This window comes from Corythoichthys intestinalis, chromosome 12 (genome assembly GCF_030265065.1).
Source record: "Corythoichthys intestinalis isolate RoL2023-P3 chromosome 12, ASM3026506v1, whole genome shotgun sequence".
Taxonomy (NCBI): Eukaryota; Metazoa; Chordata; class Actinopteri; order Syngnathiformes; family Syngnathidae; genus Corythoichthys; species Corythoichthys intestinalis.
The window spans coordinates 52,256,783-52,277,484 of NC_080406.1; the positions used below are offsets into that span (position 1 = coordinate 52,256,783).

Sequence of the window (20,702 nt, forward strand, 5' to 3'; positions counted from 1 at the left end):
TACCAATTGAGCATCGTTGGAACGCCACAGCCTACCTGAGTATTGTTGCTCACCATGTCCATCCCTTTATGACCACAATGTACCCAACTGCTACTTTCAGCAGGATAATGCGCCATGTCATAAAGCTGGAATCGTCTCAGACTGGTTTCTTGAACATGACAATGAGTTCACTGTACTCAAATGGCCTCCACAGTCACTAGATCTCAATCCAATAGAGCATCTTTGGGATGTGGTGGAATGGGAGATTCGCATCATGGATGTGCAGCTGACAAATCTGCACCAGCTGTGTGATGCGATCATGTCAATTTGGACCAAACTCTCTGAGGAATGCTTCCAGCACCTTGAATCTATGCCACGAAGAATTGAGGAAGTTCTGAAGGCAAAAGGGGGTCCAACCCGTTACTAGAATTGTGTACCTAATAAAGTGGCCAGTGAGTGGATATATATTAGGGCTGTCAAAATTATCGCGTTAATTTTAAATTAATCACGTTAAAATTTTTGACGCATTTAACGCACATGCCCGCTCAAACATTAAAATGACAACAGAGTGTAATGTCCACTTGTTACTTGTTTTTTTGGTGTTTTGTCGCCCTCTGCTGGCGTTTGGGTGTGACTGATTTTATGGGTTTCAGCACCATGAGCTGTGTGTAATTACTGACATCAACAATGGCGAGCTACTAGTTTATTTTTTGATTGAAAATTTTACAAATTTTATTTTAATGCCATCTTGTTGATTTATTGTTATAATAAACAAATACAGTACTTATGCACCGTATGTTGAATGTATATGTATGTCTTGTCTTATCTTTCCATTCCAATAATTTACAGAAATGGCATATTTTATAGATGGTTTGAATTGCGATTAATTACGATTAATTAATTTTTAGCGGCACGGTGGCTGAGTGGTTAGCGCATCTGCCTCACAGTTCTGAGGTCAAGGTTTCAATCCCGGGCTTCGGCCTCCCTGTGTGGAGTTTGCATGTTCTCCCCGTGCCTGCGTGGGTTTCCTCCGGGAACTCCGGTTTCCTCCTACATCCCAAAAACATGCATGGTAGGCTGATTGAACACTCTAAATTGTCCGTAGGTATGAGTGTGTGCGTGAATGGTTGTATGTCTCCTTGTGCCCTGCGACTGGCTGGCAACCAGTTCAGGGTGTCCCCTGCCTACTGCCCGTAGTCGGCTGGGATAGGCTCCAGCACCTCCGCGACCCTCGTGAGGAAAAAGCGGCACGGAAAATGAATGAATAATTAATTTTTAAGCTGTAATTAACTCGATTAAAAATTTTAATCGTTTGACAGCCCTAATATATATATTACATTATTTTTGAGCTCTTATTATAACTTATTAAAAATAAACACCATACGGCGGGAATATCATGTAATATGCATTTTAAATTTGACATTATGCATAGGGCAGAACCTTTAATCACTCGTTTTGGGGGGGGCACCACAGGGGCACTGTCCCCACTTCTAATTTTGAATGACTCCTGAAGTGCCCCGTTCCTATTTTAGCACAAAGCATGGCAATTCTTCTTTTCTGAAGTGAGAGAAAATGTTTTTTTATAGAGTATGTTAAATATTAATGCTGTTTTCGTTTGAAAATGCTTTTCAAAAAAAGTGAATACAATTATTGTTCAATGTATTGTGTCCTTACTTGAAGTTATTATGATTAAACACGAATTGTTCCAAACTTTACTGCCCGTCCGTGAGTCAACACCTTATCGAGGTGGTGGGGTTTGCGTGTCCCAATGAGCTTAGGAGCTATGTTGTCTGGGGCTTTATGCCCGTGGCAGGGTCACCCATGGCAAACAGGTCCAAGGTGAGGGACCAGACAAACCATGTCTCCAAAGATACCTTATGATGATGAACACAAATGGAGTCAGTTTTCCCTTGCTTGGACGCGGGTTACCGGGGCCCCCCCTCTGGAGCCAGGCCTGGAGGTGGGGTTCGAAGGCGAGCGTCTGGTGGCCGGGCCTGTTCCCATGGAGCCCGGCCGGGCACAGGCCGAAAAGGAAACGTGGGTCCCCCTTCCAATGGGCTCACCACCTGTGGCAGGGGCCAAATGGGTCAGGTGCGTAGGGAGTTGGGCGGCAGCCAAAGGCGGGGGCCTTGGCGGTCCGACCCCCAGCTACAGAAGTCAACTCTTGGGACGTAGAATGTCACACCTCTGGCAGGGAAGGAGCCTCAGCTGGTGTGTGAGACAGAGAAGTTCCGACTAGATATAGTCAGATTCCCCTGCACACACAGTTTGGGGTCTAGAACCAATCCTCTCGAGAGGGGTTGGACTCTCATCACTCTGGAGTTGCCCACGTTGAGCGGCGCCGAGCAGGTGTGGGCATACTTATTTCCACCCAGCTCGGTGCCTGTACATTGGGGTTTACCCTAGTAGACGAGAGGGTAGCCTCCCTCAACCTTCGGGTAATGGGGCGGGTCCTGACTGTTGTTTGTGCTTATTCACCAAACAGCAGCTCAGAGTACCCGCCCTTTTTGGAGTCCTTGGAGGGTGTGCTGGAGAGCGTTTCCTCTGGGGACTTTAACGCTCACTTGGGTTCACGTGAGAACTAGGGGGGGGCGTGATTGGGAGGAACAGCCTCCCCGATCAGAACCCGAGCTGTGTTCTGTTATTGGACTTCTGTGCTCGTCACGGTTTGTCCATAACAAACACTGTGTTCCAACATAGGGATGTCTAAATCTGCACTTGGCATCAGGACACTCTTGGCCGCAGTTCGATGGTCAACTTTGCAGTCGTGTCATCGGATTTGCGGCCCCTCCCGGCAGAACTTTTCCCTTGTCCCGTGAGTCCAAGTGGGCCATGTTCTGCACCTCAATTGTTGAGGTGGCAGATCGGAGATGTGGCCGTAAGGTGGTTCAAGCCTGTCGTGGCTGCAGTACCTGAACCCGCTGGCGGACACCAGCGGTAAGCGATGCCGTCAAGCTGAAGGAGGCCTACCGGGCCTTTTTGGCCCGTGGGACTCCAGAGGCAGCTGACAGGTACCGGCTGGCCAAGCGGACTTCAGCTTCGGCGCTCGCCAAGGCAGAAACTCGGACATGGGAGGAGTTCGGCGAGGCCACGGAAAATGACTTCCGGACGGCTTCGAGGAAATTTTGGTCCACCATCCGACGTCTGAGGAGAGGAAAGCAGTGCATCATTAACACTGTATAGTGGAGATGGGGTACTGCTGACCTCGACTCAGAACATCATGAGTCAGAGGGGAGAATACTTTGAAGACCTCCTCAATTCCATCGACATGCCTTCCTCTGAGGAAGCAGAGTCTGGGGACTCCGAGGTGGGCTCTCCTATCTCTGGAGTCGAAGTCACTGACACTGAGATGGTTGGAAAGCTCCTCAGTGGTGAGGCCCCGGGGGTGGATGAGATCCGACCGGAGCAGGGGTCGCGTTAACCGGAAATTTTCCGTCGTTGACTGGTTTTTTAAAACGGTGACGGAAAAAACTGAAGTCCGTCAGTCATTTTGACAGGTTGCAATTCACACCCCAGACCACAGGGTGGCGAGTTAGCATATTAATTAGCTATTGTCTCTCTTAATGCATGACGTTGTTGGCTATTCTGTCAGAATATTGTAGCGTAACCGGGGTCTGGCGGCGGCACCGTGATTGACACATCAACGCGAGGTTCTTATTGGTGCACCCGGTGTGCCAGCGCGTCATCCAATTGATGGACAAGATTGCCGCCTGTGTATAGACCCCAATCACATGACGTCACAACTCCGCCCCCCTGACCGGAGCCGCCATATTGTGTGTCAGCCCGTCATGTTTATACATTACCGCTACGTACATGCCTCCTATTACGGCGTGTTTTTCTGCCCGTCAATATTAATAATCAAAATGGTGAAGGCGTGTGTGGCGGTTGGTTGCTGTAACAGAGAAGATAGACGGAGAGACTTGAAGTTCTACCGTATTCTGAGAAACGCGAAGATGAGAGCGAGATGGACTGCTGTAATTCGACAAGAAATCTGGGCACCAAACGATCACCACAGACTATGTAGTAGTCTTTTTATATCTGGTAAGATGCATTTAATATATATTTAGAAGATTTTGGGCTGACAACCACAATTAAGATCATTGTGTGACGTTGGTGATTGGGGTCTATATCGTTGCCTCCTTTTCTTTGGGGGCGGAGTTGTTGGCGGTAAGCAGAGTAAAAAGGGAGAAAAATACCACGACTTCCGTGTCTAATTTTTCGCCGCCAAGCAAGCGTTACAATATTAATTAAAAATGAATGAAAACTAAATACTATTGAATATGTCATCATTATCATTTTAAAAATTTAAGTGACGGGTAAAAATAGACTATGACCGGATTTTTATGACCCTCTCAGTCAAAATGACAGACAACAAAAATGTCTAGCGCAACCTCTGGACCGGAGTTCCCAAAGGCTTTGGATGTTGTGGGGCTGTCGTGGCTGACACAACACAACATCGCGTGGAAATTGGGGACAGTGCCTCTGGATTGGCAGACCAGGGTGGTGGTCCTCCTTTTTAAGAAGGGGGATCAGTGGGTGTTTTCCTGGTGTAGAGGGATCACACTCCTCAGCTTCCCTGGTAAAGTCTATTCAGGGGTTCTGGAGAGGAGGGTCTGTCAGGATGTCGAATCTCGGATTCAGGAAGAGCAGTGTGGTTTTTGTCCCGGCCGTGGAACAGTGGACCAGCTCTACACCCTTGGCAGGGTCCTTGAGGGTGCATGGGAGTTCGCCCAACCGAGCCCCTAGGTAAGGGCTGTTTGGACAGCACAGAAAATCTTGAACTCTCATCTATGTCGTGCTGAATCCATTTTTGGAGATTCCGTGGGTTCCTCTGCTTTGATTTTGCAGTTTTAACTTTGTCAGCATCCTGCTTACTCCAACCGCAATTCGTGTCCTTTCTAAACCGGACGTTCGCAGCAGAAATTTTCCAAGACCCATGTTTCGCACAGGAAACTTGTCTATAGTGATTCTTGGTAAGAGCATATCAATAACCTTTTGGGATACAAAGTATCACGACATCACCATTTCAATATTTGTCACACTGCTAAAAGTAATTAAAATCATATTTGGGGGGATCGTGGTGGCTATTTTGGATCATTCAGGGGGTTGCAACCCCACCCCCCACCCCCACACCCCATAAAATACACCTATGAAACACAAAATGATATTAATGCAGAGGAGTGAGAATGCCCGTGATAAATGCGTTGGTGGTGTGACCTTTTCCTATGGCTATTTGGCATATACCTGCATATCACGTAGACTACACTACATCACTGGTACAGCTTTAAAATTCATAACTTACTCACTGCCAGTTAATTTACACAAGTAAAATAATACTAATAGTATTTTGAATCCTTCAATTTCAGGCCGCGCACATACTACTCAGGGCAATACAACGAGAGCCGCTTCTACGTCCTTCATCAGGACTTTCTGCGATATGTGCGCAACAGGTGGAGCTTAATTCTTTAATTATGTTTCATGGTTATTGTTCCTAACTCGAGCATAATTGCAGGTTTTTGAAGTCTCCAAATCTAAATAAGACTTTCTGGGCAATAGTCCGACCAACCAATGGTGCTTTTGCACTCTTTCTGGCTCTTCACACGTGCGATACAGTAAGTTTTGTTTTCTTCTACACAGGGGTGTCAAACGTATGCGGGCTTGAAAAAGGACTGTTACGCCTAAGAGGCATTCTGTAACTCTTTCGTATTGTACATACAGAATCGCAAAATCTTTTATTTTGACATTGGCAGCGTAAAACCAAAGATTTGCGCACTACTGCACTTGGCTCACTTTTGTGTCCGCAGTCATATTCAATCATTCATTCGCCCCTTCTTGTCAAAATGAAATAGACATCTAGCACCATTCATAGCAAATGAATTGAAGAACAAATGACCCAAAAATGCCCCAAAACCAACAGGAAGTGATCCAAAATCAAGAGGAAGTAACCTGGATATGCCCCGAAATCAACAAGCAGCGATCAATGAATAGGAAAGAGCCCAGAAATGCCCTAAAACCAGCAGTAAGTGGCACTTAATCAACAGGGAGCAACCTGGAAATGCCCCAAAATCAACTGGATGAGACAGAAAATGACCCAGAATCAACAGGAAGTGACCAATCAACAGGAGGTGTCCTGGAAATAACCTAAAACCAACAGGAAATGACCCAAAATCAACAGGTAGTAACTTGGAAATGCCTCAAAATCTAGAGGAGGTGACCAATGAACAGGAAATGTACTGTAAATTACTGAAAACCAACAGGAAATAACCCGAAATCAACAGGAAGTAACCTGGAAATGCCCCAAAATAAAAAGGAAGCAAGCAATGAACAGTATGTGGCCCATAAATGACCTAAACCCAACAGAAAATGACCCAAAATCAACAGGAAGTGACACTGAGATATGACAAGACTGACGATATACTCCAGGACTGGCTCATTTCAGTGTCATTGACAGCGCTAGATGTCCAGTCCATTGTGACTAGGAGGGGGAGAATGAACATTCTTCCATTCACTATCAGCCATCCCAGTCCAAATAGATTAGATGTCAAGCGCCGTAAACGGCAGCCAGTGAGTTAACTTATAAGGTGATAATAAACTGGTATTTAACATATATATAATACATCATAACAGATATATATAATGTAATGAATCAGTGTTGTTTTCGTCAACACTGACTACCTTCTTCTTCCTGCCTTTGACGGGGGCAGACGTGTTTCACCACTGCCCCTGCTGTTCAGCTTTTTTTTGTACTTTTCTTCTGAGGACCAGCTGCTGTCGACTCTCAACTTGAAATATGGATTTGATTAGTTGGTCCCTCAGCGCTATTGACAAGATTTTTTCAACAAGACACGGCGCCCCAGGAGAGCCGTCCTGCCCGGAGGGGACCTTTGCGGTGGGCTACGTAAAGGACTCATTGGACAACTGGAAGCCCACCTGTCTCACAGTCCTATCCGTGGAAGAAGTCGAGGATATTTGGCTGATTGGTATGATGGTTGTAGGGTTTCTCCTGTTTAGCTTGGAGGTGTCATACTGTACCGGAAAGTTTCCAGGAAGGGGGAGAGTCAGAAAGATGAGTAAGTGGGAGGGGTGGAGTGTACACAAATCAGCCATGTGAGGTGAAGAACCCAGTATATGTGTGAATCCCTTGTTAGTGTAAGTATGTCTAATTTCATCTAGTCATGCGTGAATCCCATCAGACATGTGATAGTCCTGCAGAGGAGTGAAAATGCCAGCGGGAGCCGCGCCCCTTCCCCAGCCAATAGTGGGGCGAGCCAGCGCAGCCTATCCCTCCACCCGCAGCCCAGCAAGAGGGCCGCCGTCATCCTCCCGGGATCCAACGTGGTCCCCCAATGCATCCGCGTGGATGATGGGAAGCACCCCCTCCCCAAACCCCCACCCGGACCACGAGCCACTGACGCAGCCCACCAAGCCCAGGGCAGGATTCCCACCCATAGCAGGAGATACCCAGCTGATCCACCAGCACCCAGCCAAGACCCGCGCCGGACCATGCAGAAAAGAGGAGGGAAGGCGGAAGCAGGAGAGCGCTGGATCAGAGCCCCGACCCCTCCGCCCCTGCAGCCGGCAGCCCGGGCAGAGAGGAGGTCACGCCCCGGGAGCCACGCCAAGGAGAAAAAGTGTGGGATCCACCTACCGCCCTATTACTGTGGCTGCCAGGTCCCCGACTGGCAGCCATTACCCAGCACCGTGATGGGATTGTGTGAGAAGGGGTAGTGCTGTGTATGCATTAAAATAGGAGAACCCGGCTTAGGGCAGTGGGACCGCTGCATGGAGGTTCTACCCAGTTGCCCGTCCCGCCGTCCCTTGCCGAAACTCCTCCGTGAAGTATGATGTTTGTGGTGCGTTAAAAGAGGTGCGAGAATGGTGGAGTGAAGAGGCAACCGTGATGTCAAGCAGGTCCCACCCATCCCATTACTTCAGTGTGTGATTATAAACAAGGGGGAGCTGGCACGGGACTGTACACCCCGTTCAGACTCCCCCCGGAGGTATGAATAAATATGTACAGTAGGTGCCAGGGTGAAAGGTATTTACAGTGGAAAGTGAAGCGTGCGTGAGTTAGGCTCCCGCAGGCGCAGCCCTGTCTGCCAGAATCGGCCGCAGGGCGAGAGAAGCACCCGGGCACCGACCAACCCAATGCTTTCTAACTACACATACAATAAGAAAATATTAGACATTGTGAATTTATGACGGAAACTATCGCGAATTTTCATCTCGTTCTCATGTCATCAGATGACAAGTGGCCTCTATCTCGTTATGTTTTAGTCTCCCAAGACACGTTTTTAGTGTGTCATCGTCATGAAAAAATTGTTCGTTGACGAAATATTTTCGTTATCGTCATCATTGACGAAAACAACACTGATGTGACGAATCTCTAGTGCATTTTCGTCTTGTCAGACGAAAACTGGCATTTGTATCATTATGTTTTAGTCTCCCAAAACTTCATTACGTAGAACATCATTACCCAGTGTTTTGAAGGAGGCTTGCCTTATTCAAACCTCAAATTTAGTTTGGTGTGCCAAGGTTAAACTTCACAAGCTTAACCTTCACTTCATGGGAGGTGTGCAAGGAGGAAGCCTTTGCTCTCCAAGAAGAACATGAAGGCCAGGACTTCTGGAATAATGTTCTTTGGACAGATTAATCTAAAACAGGGGTGCTCAAGTCCAGTCCTCGAGAGCCCCTATCCAGCTTGTTTTCTATTTCTCCTTCCTCCAACACACCTGACTCAAATAATCAAGATCATTATCAGGCTCCTGCAGAGCTTGCTGATGAGCTGATCATTTGATTCAGGTGTGTTCAAGGAGGGAAGCATGGAAAACAAGCTAGATAGGGGCTCTCGAGGACCGGACTTGGGCACCCTGATCTAAAATTTGAATTATTTGGACACCAGAGCAGAGGACATGTTTGGCGTAAACCAAATACAGCATTCCAGGAAAGAAACCTCATGCCAACTGTGAAGCACGGAGGTGGAAGTGCCATGGTTTGGGGATGCTTTGCTACAGCAGGACCTGGCCAGCTTACCATCATAGAATGCATCATGAATTCTATCGTGTTTCAGAGGGTGCTTAAGTAACATGTGAGATCTTTTTTTTTTTTTTTTTTTTAATGCTGAAGCGAAACTGGACCTTGCAACATGACAATGACCCAAAACATACCAGTAAATCCACCAAGGACTGGCTGAAAAGGAACAAATGGACAGTCCTGGAATGGTGGTGTCAAAGCCCAGATCTTAATGCCATTAAGATGCTGTGGGGTGACTCAAAAACTACTGTGGGGTGACTCAAACAACTGTACATGCAAGAACCCCCTCAAACATCTCACAGCTGAAAGTGTTCTGCGTTGAGGAGTGGGGCAAACTTTCTTCAGACTCATGTCAAAGATGGTAGATGGCTACAAAAAGTCTCACTAAAGTTATTTCACCCAAAGGGAGTAACACTAGCTATTAGGTGGTAGGGTGTCCTAACTTTTTCCTCAGTTAGACTATGCATTTTTGTTGATATATTCGGTTTAATAAGTAAAACAATGTTATTTTTTGTTGTTTACTTGCAATTAAATCACTTTTTTCAAGAAAAACAAGATCAGACATGATATGTGAACATTTCTTTAAAGAACTGAATAAGTCATGGGGTGTCCTAATTTTTTCACATGACTTCCACATGTGAAACATGTGAAACTTTCACACTTTTCACATGACAAACTATTCACACTGTACAACAACATAAACTATATAATAAAATAATAAACTGGTCTAGCCCACATGAGATGTAATTGCCATATATGTGGCCCGCCAACCAAAAGGAGTTGGACACCCCTGTTCTACATTTAATGTAACGAGAAAAAAACTTTTCTCACGCATTCTTTCTGTTCTACCCAGGTCGACGCATATGGCTTCATGACGAGAGATTACGCCAAGTATTCCAACTACTATTACCAAAAGCACGACAAGAGCCGAGTCATTTTCTACGCCAACCACGACTACATGATGGAAATGGAAACGTGGGAAAAATTACACAACAGCAAAATTATACGACTGTATCAAAGAAGTGAAAACCGAGCGCCTTAAAAGACTTGACTGCTTTGGCTGTTTCTTGTGTATCAAGCTGATTCCTAAAGACATTTGAGGACCATTTCAAAACATTTTATCAGGAATCGGTCATCAAAGGGAAATTGTGTTCATTTTTCTCCAGCGATTGGCTGGCAACCAGTTCAGGATGTACCCTGCCTCCTAACCGTTGTTAGCTTGGATAGGCTCCAACACCACCTGGACCCTCATGAGGATAAGCGGTTCAGAAGATGGATGAATAAATGAATTAATGTATTCTCTCTATTCCATAGCACTTCTATGGACGTTTATTGCTGCGTCCAGTATCATGTTTTTATGTAATTATTTGATCTCCATCTTTACCGCTTATCCTCAAAATGTGCGAAAAGAAAAGAAGAGAGGTTCTTAAATGAAAATATTACTTGTAAAATAAATTTTTTTAAAAAATTTAAATAAAAAATATATATGTTTATATAGATATAGATATATATATACAGCATTACAATACAGCATTGCTTTATAGCATGCAGATGGATTGCGGATTCAGCTGATTTTGCAGATTAATTTATTTTTTGCATCACGCCAGCCAAATGTGCTGCAGAAAATTGTTGCTGCACCAAGCATGTGAGCCTTTTTGGGTTTCAAGAGGTTCCCATTCACCCCGGATATTAGCCAAAACAAGCCCTACTACTGTGGGACCATTGGACTTGCGAGGAATTGAGTAAACATAATTTTGTATTATGTCAAATACTGGGATCGTGGCAGACATTTGAACACGGAGGTGGCTTGCATTTTGTGGCTGATTGTCCACCGAGAATGCCACTCGGCCGGCGACCGGTGGTTAGTCGCGCCCAATTGTAACTGCACTGCAATTGTCAACATGGGTAAACCTCAACCATGAGAGACAAAATGTGGAAAAAAAACAGAAAATCACTTTGTTTGATTTTTAAAGAATTTATTTGCAAATCATGGTGGAAAATAAGTATTTGGTTAATACCAAAAGTTCATCTCAATACTTTGTTATGAACCCTTTGTTGGCAATAACGGAGGCCAAACGTTTTCTGTCACTCTTCACAAGCTTTTCACACACTGTTGCTGGTATTTTAGCCCATTCCTCCAAGCAGATCTCCTCTAGAGTTTTGGGGCTGTTGTTGGGCAACACGGACTTCAACTCCCTCCACAGATTTTCGATGGGGTTGAGATCTGGAGACTGGCTAGGCCACTCCAGGACCTTGAAATGCTTCTTACGAAGTTACTCCTTTGTTGCCCTGGCTGTGTGTTTGGGATAATTGTCATGCTGAAAGACCCAACCACGTCTCATCTTCAATGCCCTTGCTGATGGAAGGAGATTTTCACTCAAAATCTCTCGATACATGGACCCACTCATTTTTTCCTTTACACAGATCAGTCGTCCTGGTCCCTTTGCAGAAAAAAAGCCCCAAAGCATGATGTTTCCACCCCCATGCTTCACAGTGGGTAAGGTGTTCTTCGGATGCAATTCAGTATTTCTCCTCAAAACACGAGAACCTGTGTTTCTACCAAAAAGTTCTATTTTGGTTTCATCTGACCATAACACATCCTCCCAGTCCTCTTCTGGATCATCCAAATGCTCTCTAGCGAACCGCAGACGGGCCTGGATGTGAACTGGCTTCAGCAGGGGGACACATCTGGCAGTGCAGGATTTGAGTCCCTGGCATTGTGTTACTGATAGTAGCCTTTGTTACTGTGGTCCCAGCTCTCTGTAGGTCATTCACTAGGTCCCCCCGTGTGGTTCTGGGATTTTTGCTCACCGTTCTTGTTATCATTTTGACACCACGGGGTGAGATCTTGCATGGAGCCCCAGATCGAGGTAGACTATCAGTGGGCTTGTATGTCTTCCATTTTCTAATAATAGCTCCCACAGTTGATTTCTTTACACCAAGCGTTTTACCTATTGCGGATTCAGTTTTCCCAGCCTGGTGCAGGTCTACAATTTTGTCTCTGGTGTCCTTCGACAGCTCTTTGGTCTTGGCCATAGTGGAGTTTGGAGTGTGACTGACTGAGGTTGTGGACAGGTGTCTTTTATAAACAGGTGCCATTAATACAGATAACGAGTGGAGCCTCGTTAGACCTCGTTAGAAGAAGTTAGACCTCTTTGACAGCCAGAAATCTTGCTTGTTTGTAGGTGACCAAATACTTATTTGTTTTTTTTCCACATTCTGTCTCATGGTTGAGGTTTACCCATGTTGACAATTACAGGCCTCTCTAATCTTTTCAAGTAGGAGAATTTGCACAATTGGTGGTTGACTAAATACTTATTTGCCCCACTGCATATAATCGTCTCAAAATATGATTCTAATTCACATTATAATTCTATTTAAGACTTTTTTTATCCTGTCGTAGGCACTTTAAAGCATATAGACATATTGTGATATCAAACACCACAGTTGTGTTCGCTTAAAATACAGCCATTTCTTTTAAAGAGGAGTGCAAGAGCAGAAACTGCTTTGTCAGTCTTGTCTGTGTTCCGCCATATATACAGTATATAATATGCAGATTACCTACGACTAAAGTTTGAATGGAATCTAACATGACTGCAGATCGGCACTATGTCAGAACCCCCCCCCCCCAAAAAAAAGAGTCCCTGTCATTGTTCTTATGCTAAATGTACGTTTAATTGTGAGCGCAGACCTCTGCTGTTATAAAGGCTGATGCCAGTGGGCACAAAGGAACGCCTATAGCGCTCAGTTCTGCATCTAGGTAGTATGAAAAGCTGACTGAAAGAGCTGCCCATCTGCCCCAGCTCGTCAGGGAGAGGGTGAAAGGGGTTATCCAAGATGGCTTTGAATTTGATCATCATCATCCTCTCAGCCACAGTCTCCAGACTTCCCAAATCAAGCCCCACCACAGAGTGGGCCTTCCTCACCAGTTTATTTAGTCTGCCCGTCTAACCTGCCTTGCCCCCAACACATTACAGCGAAATGCAAAGCGCTGGCCACTACAGACTGGTAAAAATTTCTGTCCTACCACAGAGTTTAAATGATCTCAGTCCCCTCAGGAAGAACAGCCTGCTCTGTCCCTTCCTGAAGAAGGAGTCAGTGTTATGAGACTAATCCAGTTTGATATTAATGCAGACCCTAAGGTACTGGTATGAGTCCACCCTCTTAACCACCTCCCCCTGGATGACAACTGGGGCAAGGGACCTCATGTTCCTCCTATAGTCCACCACCAGCTCCCTGGTCTTGCTGATGTTGAGTCTCAAATGGTTGCTGCTGCACCACATAATAAAGTTGTCAATCAGTTCACTGTACTCATCCTCATCCGTTATATGTCCAACAATTGAGGAGTCTTGCGTATCACTGTACCAGAGGTACAGCTATCCAGTCTGACATACTGGTGCCGGCCAGTGAGGTCATACAAAATCTATGCCACAATTTCAGGGCGCAGCTGCATCGCCAGCAGCTTATCCCAAAGGAGGCAGGGCTGGATGGCACTGGAGAGGTTAAAAACAGTCACTCTCACAGTGCTTCCCTGCCTCTCAAAATGGGACAGCGACCTATGGATAAGGAAAATCAAAGCATCCTCCACCGATATTTGGCCGGTGTGCAAACTGCAGCGGGTCCAGGGATGTAGATAGTGATGTCCTCAGGTGTCGAAGAACCAGCCTCCCTCCCCTGCTACATCTTGTCTCAAATGGACCCCCTGTGACTGTACATTTAATCATCACATTTTCTAAATGGTGCAAATGTGGATGTCAGAAATTGGCTGTCAAAAGCCACACAATAAATGTAATGTATTTAATGGGACGCAAGTTTTACTTGGAACCATATCCAGCGTCAATTTATGTTTCTATTCATTTAAATTGTATTAATTAAATTTTTTTTTTTTTTTTTACATTGTATGTATTGCATGAGAGGAGCATTTTTCCTGAGTTTTAATGGTTTGTGACAGGCCTCATTAGCCAGTTTCTGCAAGGATGGCGACCTCAAGTGGACAACAATAATACACGGAAACAATTCGGTGCAGAATTATTTGAGAGCACTGATCTGAACAGAGCTCATTACATATGGCACAACCAAATTCGCATCTCACAACTTGCGTAGGCCTTAAAAGAAAGAACTGCATTTTACCTTGCTGAACTCTCATTAAATTGTTCAAAGGGATACATCTTTGTATTCATACATTTTTAAATAGCAAGTTCCTATGCGTATGTCACTTTGAGAACCCCACTTTTCTTTGTACCGGGTAATGGTAAATGGTGTTATACTTATATAGCGCTTTAGTAATAGCCAGGGTCCTCCAATGTAGCAGGCATGTCAACTTCATGTTTTTTTCCCATTTCCAAAAAAAAAAAAAAAAAAAAAAAAAAAAAACCACACAATTCAGTTTTTAAATCTATTCTGACCCTAATACCAGTGAGGAGAGTAAGTCACATGCTGTTTGTGCAAGTAATAAATCATGATGAAATCCGAATCTCAAAAGTTTAAAGTTATTCCCAGGTAACAATAGCCATAAATCAAATTTTTACTTGGGTGAAGACAGACAAGTTACTTTTTGTAATATGTATATATAATATGTATTTTGTAATAGTCCAAAACCGTCTCTGTATCAAGTCTTTCATAAATTTCAGTCAAAAAAATTTCAAATCCTCAAATTGTAAACATCAGTCTGATTTAAGCAAATAGACTATGTTAAAGTCACTTCATTTCCTTTAGTTCAGCAGTGACATATCCCAACTTGGCATATTGAATATAATCCAGTAATTAAAATAAAATTCAAAATTAAAGCTGATCAAATGAAATGAAAATGTGAGAACAGTATAAGACCAACAAACATGTGCCTAACCTAAACCAATAAGCCCCTAAATCAGGGGTCTCCAAACGGGTGCTCGAGGGCCGCTGTGGGTCCTGGTTTTTGTTCATACCTATCAAGCACAGACCTTTTAACCAATGTGGTTTCTACTAAAACAAGCAGCACCTGACTGCAATCAACTACAAGCAGCACCTGACTGCAATCAACTGATTACAGTTATAAAACACCAGATTGGTGAAAAGGTCTGGTCTTGTTTTGTTGGAGTGAAATCCCGCACCCACTGCGGCCCTATGTGGAATAGTTTGGAGACCACTGCCCTAAATAGCATAGAAGTTTCCTTGGTTACCTTTGACTCTTGTGGAGCTTGTCTGTTGCTACTTTTGGGAATACGCCTTGGCTCCTTGAGCGCTTTCCCCAGGTTGATGGTGTGCTCCTGGATCAGCTTCCAGATATGTTCGATCCAGTCCATCTTGATCTCAGTAGTGGAGGCCTATTGATAAGAAAGACGGTCGAAGGTTAAGGCCATTTGGAAATCAACCACTTTTGAGAATTTTCACTCTGTCTTACCACAGAAGTCTGAACAAAACACATAACCACCTCTTATTCTGTGGAGTTTTAACTAATATATGATGTTCTTCTACAGTTACAAAACTTGTATTCATGTTGATAAAAAAATACAGTCGAGGCTAAAAATAACATTCAGAGAAGAACGTTAATGAAAGTGAGAAAAAAAGAAGTCGAGGTGGACACAAATGCTCAGCATCGTGGCTTATAATCTGTTAAAGCAGTGTGCGGAAATCTAACACTGGTCAAACTGAAGGAGGAAAAGAGGAGAGGAAGTACGTCTACCCTTCAGAACACTGCTGCTCCGTGTCCAGGTTCGGCCCAACGAAAACGCAAACTTGCGGGCGTCTCCCTTCAGGTGCTCTGTCAGCTTTATCTCGGCAATCTAAGGAAGAAATGGAATGATCGTCTTTAATGACAATGAGCATATCAAAGGGACAGCACATGTTAGAGGATTTGAAGAGAAAGTCGGAGAGGCCAGACTGAGGTGGCTTGGGTATGTGATTGTAAGTATATTAGCAAAAGGATGCTGGATTCCCATATGCCAGGCAGGAGGTCGAAAGGATGACCAAAGAGGAGGTTTATGGATGTAGTTAAAGAGGATGTGAATGTAGTTTGTGTGAGAGCAGAGGATGCAGAGGACGGTTAGAAAAAGGAAAAGGAAGAAGATTGTATTGATAGTAAGTGTGTTAAAGATGACTTACATTGAGTTTTCTCTGATATCTGCACCTGCTTTCCCCTTGTTGTCCTTGACTACCTTGCACACAACCAAGGACTTCTCCAAGAGGAAGAGTTGTCTATTTTTCCCCATTTTGAATGGGATCTTTGAATCCCACACCTTGAAGGGCTCCTGTAGGAGCAGCTTGCCTTGGGACTCAATGCTGTCATCAAATCATGAAGGAAGAGGGATTAAGCAATGTAAGTACACTTAACTTCAACAATGAGCTAATTTATCTTTCCCATGTTCAGTCACCTTCCAGCACGGACAGATGCATGGCATCGTTGGCTCTCTTGGGAATGCTGAGAGTCACATCCAGGGCTTTCATGAGTTCGGCTTTCCCTTCTTCACAGCATTCCAGCAGATCCTAAAATAAGCAAAAATACACTTAAAAGGGTATTATTCCCACAGCTCAAAATTGTAATGTTGAACAGTGGTTTAAATTGTTTTCATCTAGTATGTCGTAAATGTATCTTTTGCGATTTATATTGGTTTACTGAATGATAAACTTGATTGTTTTCCCATACCTTTAACAGGAATGGATATTTTGTAATTCTCTGCACGGGCTTCAGCAGGTAATAGTCCACTGAGTAGGCAAGTCCGTGCTTTTGCTGAATGTTCTGTTGAGAAAAAGAGAAATGAATGTAAGACAATGGCGTTCTATGTCATGAAGTTTCATTTTGGATCACCATGACGATGAACTTAGAGGAAAATAGTTCGCAGCATGCTCCATAATGAGCTGAGTGGATTCTTCGTTGTTCATGCAGTATTCGACATATAACTGGAATTTATCAGCGTATTTTTAAAAAAATGCTCAGAATTATTGACGATCATTTTTTGGTATGGTTATAGTTACTGAGGAAGCGACATACATACCCATGTGACGCAGCACTTTCCGACATCTTCGGGGACTTGTTCGTATTTTTCCAGCTCTTTGAGAAAGATACTGTCAGGCCGAGATGGAAATGACATGACAGATGCTGAAGAAAGATATGACAAGGAACTCAATTAATACATTTCAAAATAAGAGCGGTGGCCATTGCTGTTAAAGGTTTGCATACATCTCACTCAATGAAGTGGAAGAGTGCATACAAACAAACTTGTGGTAATGTCTGTAATGTAAGACAATGTTTTACATGTGATAATTGACCAGGAATAGCCTATTTGTTAAGCTTGGTCCACTCTACGTAAAGATCTAAATCATTTTTGAGTAAGGTCACTGCTAACGCTTATCTGTGATGGAATTAATACAGCTCCAAAATGTTCCCAAAGAGGACGTGCTCCACATTGACGATTCCAGGAGGGATCTCTTCCTCCTTGGTCAACATCTCCCTCATGTAAATCTGCATTATATCAAACAAAGATGATTTTTTTTATCAAGAACGTCTTAAAAATAAATAAATAAATAAGAAGCATTTAAAGAGAAAAGAAACTCACGTCAATGCATTCCCGTAGGTCTCGCACATAGGGCTTTTCGGTTTGAATCAGCTCATTCAAAATAAACCTAAAAGAAAACATAAACAAGGCGTGAGTGTGTCTGTTGTTATTGTCTGTCAAACTGCATTACTAAATTCATCATCAATGGCATACTTACATTTTTCTGCGCGCAGTCTTTTTTTTCTTCTTGTCGAGGGCGTCCGCAGTGGCAGGGTTAGTGTCCATTTGGAGCTCCAATGTGCTGGTCACCATATTCTCGGCGCAGTTGCGCAACAGTTCCGTGTCTATATCAGAGCCTGCTGAACCCATAGAGCACTCTGTTATGTATTCTGCAGACGACAAGTAGGTGAAAAAATGAATAAGCGACCACTGATGGGCACATAAAGTGGTTTGATGAACCAGTGACGGCGGGCCACGAGAGATCATCGAGTGTGCTGTGAAAACCTTCCGGGTCCACCGACAAGGTCAGAGCTCGATAACTGTATGGAGCACGTATTTAACAAATCCACGTCCAATCCACTTTGACTGGCAGAGGCTATGGCAGTGTGTGATCGCTGCCAGCCGCCCGAGTTAAAAGACTAAAAGTTGAGTATTCACAGGTAGTCTGCCTAGTTAAAATGATTTGGACATCAATTGTTGTTCATGGCAGGAAATTAATATAATGATTTTTCCCCAAGCAACTTTGGAGCAATAACCAGAGTGCATTTCTGTTTTTTTTTTTTTTTTTTTTAATCATTTTAAATGTTATCAATTTTATTTCTACTAACACGTTATTTATTTTAATTCCCTTTTTCTTTCTGGATAAAAAATTAAATGATAGTTATTAATGATGACCCAAAATGTGATGTCCACGTATGTGAATGCCAGATTTTCTTGGGGTTTAAGTTAAACTATTATTGTTTGTGGTAGTGTATTTATTACCAAAAATACGCATACACGTTCTTGGAACGTACCACCGGCATAGCATAACAGAGGGGTGTCCCATACCACGCATCGCTGTTTTAACTACTCAATTAATCTCGTTAAAAAAAATAATTGCAGATGTTCAATACTGGCAAACGATTGGACATTAAACACGATAAATAGCTCCCTTCGCATTTGGCGTCGAGCACGAGCAGTTTAATGATAATGATTAATTTAACAAATACCTGCACGCAAAATATTTTAGCAGTTAACGGCTGAACTTTAGCACAACGCTACAGTGTATCCAAAATGTTTTTTTCGACCCAACAAAAGTAAATTACGGATGCCAGTCAGTTAAATGGTAAGCACAATTAGGTAAAAACAAGAACAAAGATGTTGAAAAGTACCAGTATTTTCCGTCAAACAATGTCACAAATAAAACGTTAATTTTAAACACATCGCAACAACTTGACACGACGGATAACGGACCAAACACGAACGAAGCTCACTAAAACAGGCAAATTAAAGTTGGTAAAAGCTAGCATCCTAGCATTTTTTAACCGATATTTGATATTTCTCAATTTAGTTTTTTCATCACACGCAGTCAATAAGCATGCCTCTATCACTTGGTGACTGAACTATACAACTATAAGTTCATCAAACTTACCTCCCAGGCTTTCAGGATGTGCAAAAAGTTGATATGCGAGGTGTTCCGTGGTAGAAAAGTTTGTCCAAGTGAGTCGTGTGTCTCCAGATGAGTCGCGTGCGTTCAACTGCAGCATCTGACTGAATGACATGGGCTGGATGCTGTAGGACTGTAAGTGATGCTGCACGTGACATCAAAGAGCTGACCAATGAGGCTCTTAGTTTGTCATGCTCTTTGATCTCGATTTTGACCTTGACCCCACCTCCTTCGGACCTCTGCTATGTGATGGGAGCACTTCTAGCAATTTTCTCCTTCTCCCAAATTGATTTCCTCGTCATTATTAACAAGTTTTCAACCATTTTACAGTTACATTAACCTAGGGCGTAGTTTTGGTTTCAACAGTGGTAGGGACGATATGACCGTAATGCACATAATGCAAACAATGCTCCAAATAAGGGACGGCTAGCTTGTCTGGTTGCTGGTGTGACCACAGTAGTTTTGTAGGTTAGTAAGTTTAATGTTATGCTAACTCTGATGCAGGTTGGACTTTCAGTCGCAAAATTAGTGGTGTTTCCCCCACTTCCACAACATTGACGTCTTTTTACATGACTTACCGTGGCTGCTGCTGGCCGAAAAAAAACACTTCTAATATCTCTCCTCTCTGAAGGGGGTGGAGGAGGCGGCGGCATGTTGTCGACATGAATCTGTCAGGGCTGTGTGAGTATGTGTGTGTGTCTTTGTGGTGGGACGGTGGGCTTCAAGCCATCAGCCAACCAAACGTTCGTTTGAGGGGAGGGAATGGACCGGCACATTCAGCAAGTGAAAAGGGATAAATGTAAGTCTGAACCAGAGGTTGCGCTAAACTTTTTCGTTGTCTGTCATTTTGACTGACACGGTCATAAAAATCCGGTCATAATCTATTTTTACCCGTCACTTAAATTTTTAAAATGATGATAATGACATTGTGGTGACCCTTTGTTTGGCATAATTCACCTTCCGTACTTGTGTGTCCATTTGGCCGAGCGCGTTACCGGTGTAGGTTCAAGCGCCTACACCGGCTACGACAGTCACGTGACAGAGACACTTAAGAGCCGCGCGCGGTCCCCTCACTATCCACTCGCTCTCGCTATATGATTGGCTGAAGAGTCGAAATGCTCTCCCGTGAAATGCCTGTTTAAAAATGTTCCCGTTGTTACTTCTTGCGTTCGCTTATAAGTGCCCATTTAAAAAGGAAAAGCGATGGATGATACTACACACAGAGCGTATTATTAACAAATGTTAAAGTTGTATAATCATATAACCAGTGTTGTTAATCTTACTGAAAAAAAGTAATTAATTATAGTTACAAATTACTTCTCCCAAAAAGTAATTGCGTTAGTAACTCAATTACCTGAATGTAAGAGTAATTAGTTACTTGGCAAAGTAATTGGTGATAATTACTTTTTTTTTTTCCCTCAAAAAAAAAAAAAAAGAAAAAAAAAAAAACATTGGCCACACTATGTGAAGTTTTTTGTGAAGGTTTTTGGTACAATTGGCCCGAGCCCAATTCTTTACCCTAATTTACCCTTTACCCTGAATCAACTGTAAAAAGTTGTTAAAATTGCTCCCAT

General features: G+C 43.6%; 1 protein-coding gene and 1 long non-coding RNA gene across 12 annotated transcripts in view; one reads left to right on the plus strand and one right to left on the minus strand.

Annotated features, from left to right (window-relative positions):
- The window catches only part of LOC130927032 (alpha-N-acetylgalactosaminide alpha-2,6-sialyltransferase 1-like), a 47,044-nt gene extending 33,192 nt beyond the window's left edge, over window positions 1-13,852 (plus strand). For 10 of the 11 annotated variants that reach the window (XM_057852510.1, XM_057852509.1, XM_057852504.1 and 7 more), the window contains 3 exons: window positions 5,346-5,429; window positions 5,492-5,591; window positions 9,866-13,852. In XM_057852510.1, the coding sequence (XP_057708493.1) occupies window positions 5,346-5,429; window positions 5,492-5,591; window positions 9,866-10,054 (373 nt within the window). In that variant the 3' untranslated portion in view covers window positions 10,055-13,852. The remainder of the gene's footprint in view (window positions 1-5,345; window positions 5,430-5,491; window positions 5,592-9,865) is intronic. The other variant, XM_057852515.1, reaches the window with a different exon arrangement.
- The window catches only part of LOC130927036 (uncharacterized), a 35,298-nt gene extending 16,075 nt beyond the window's left edge, over window positions 1-19,223 (minus strand). The window contains exons 1-9 of the long non-coding RNA XR_009066340.1: window positions 19,114-19,223; window positions 17,701-17,872; window positions 17,544-17,610; window positions 16,983-17,449; window positions 16,634-16,726; window positions 16,362-16,473; window positions 16,093-16,269; window positions 15,674-15,773; window positions 15,171-15,314 (exon numbers count right to left, since the gene is read on the minus strand). This is a non-coding gene — a long non-coding RNA (uncharacterized LOC130927036). The remainder of the gene's footprint in view (window positions 1-15,170; window positions 15,315-15,673; window positions 15,774-16,092; window positions 16,270-16,361; window positions 16,474-16,633; window positions 16,727-16,982; window positions 17,450-17,543; window positions 17,611-17,700; window positions 17,873-19,113) is intronic.
- Between the last annotated feature and the right edge of the window lie 1,479 nt (window positions 19,224-20,702).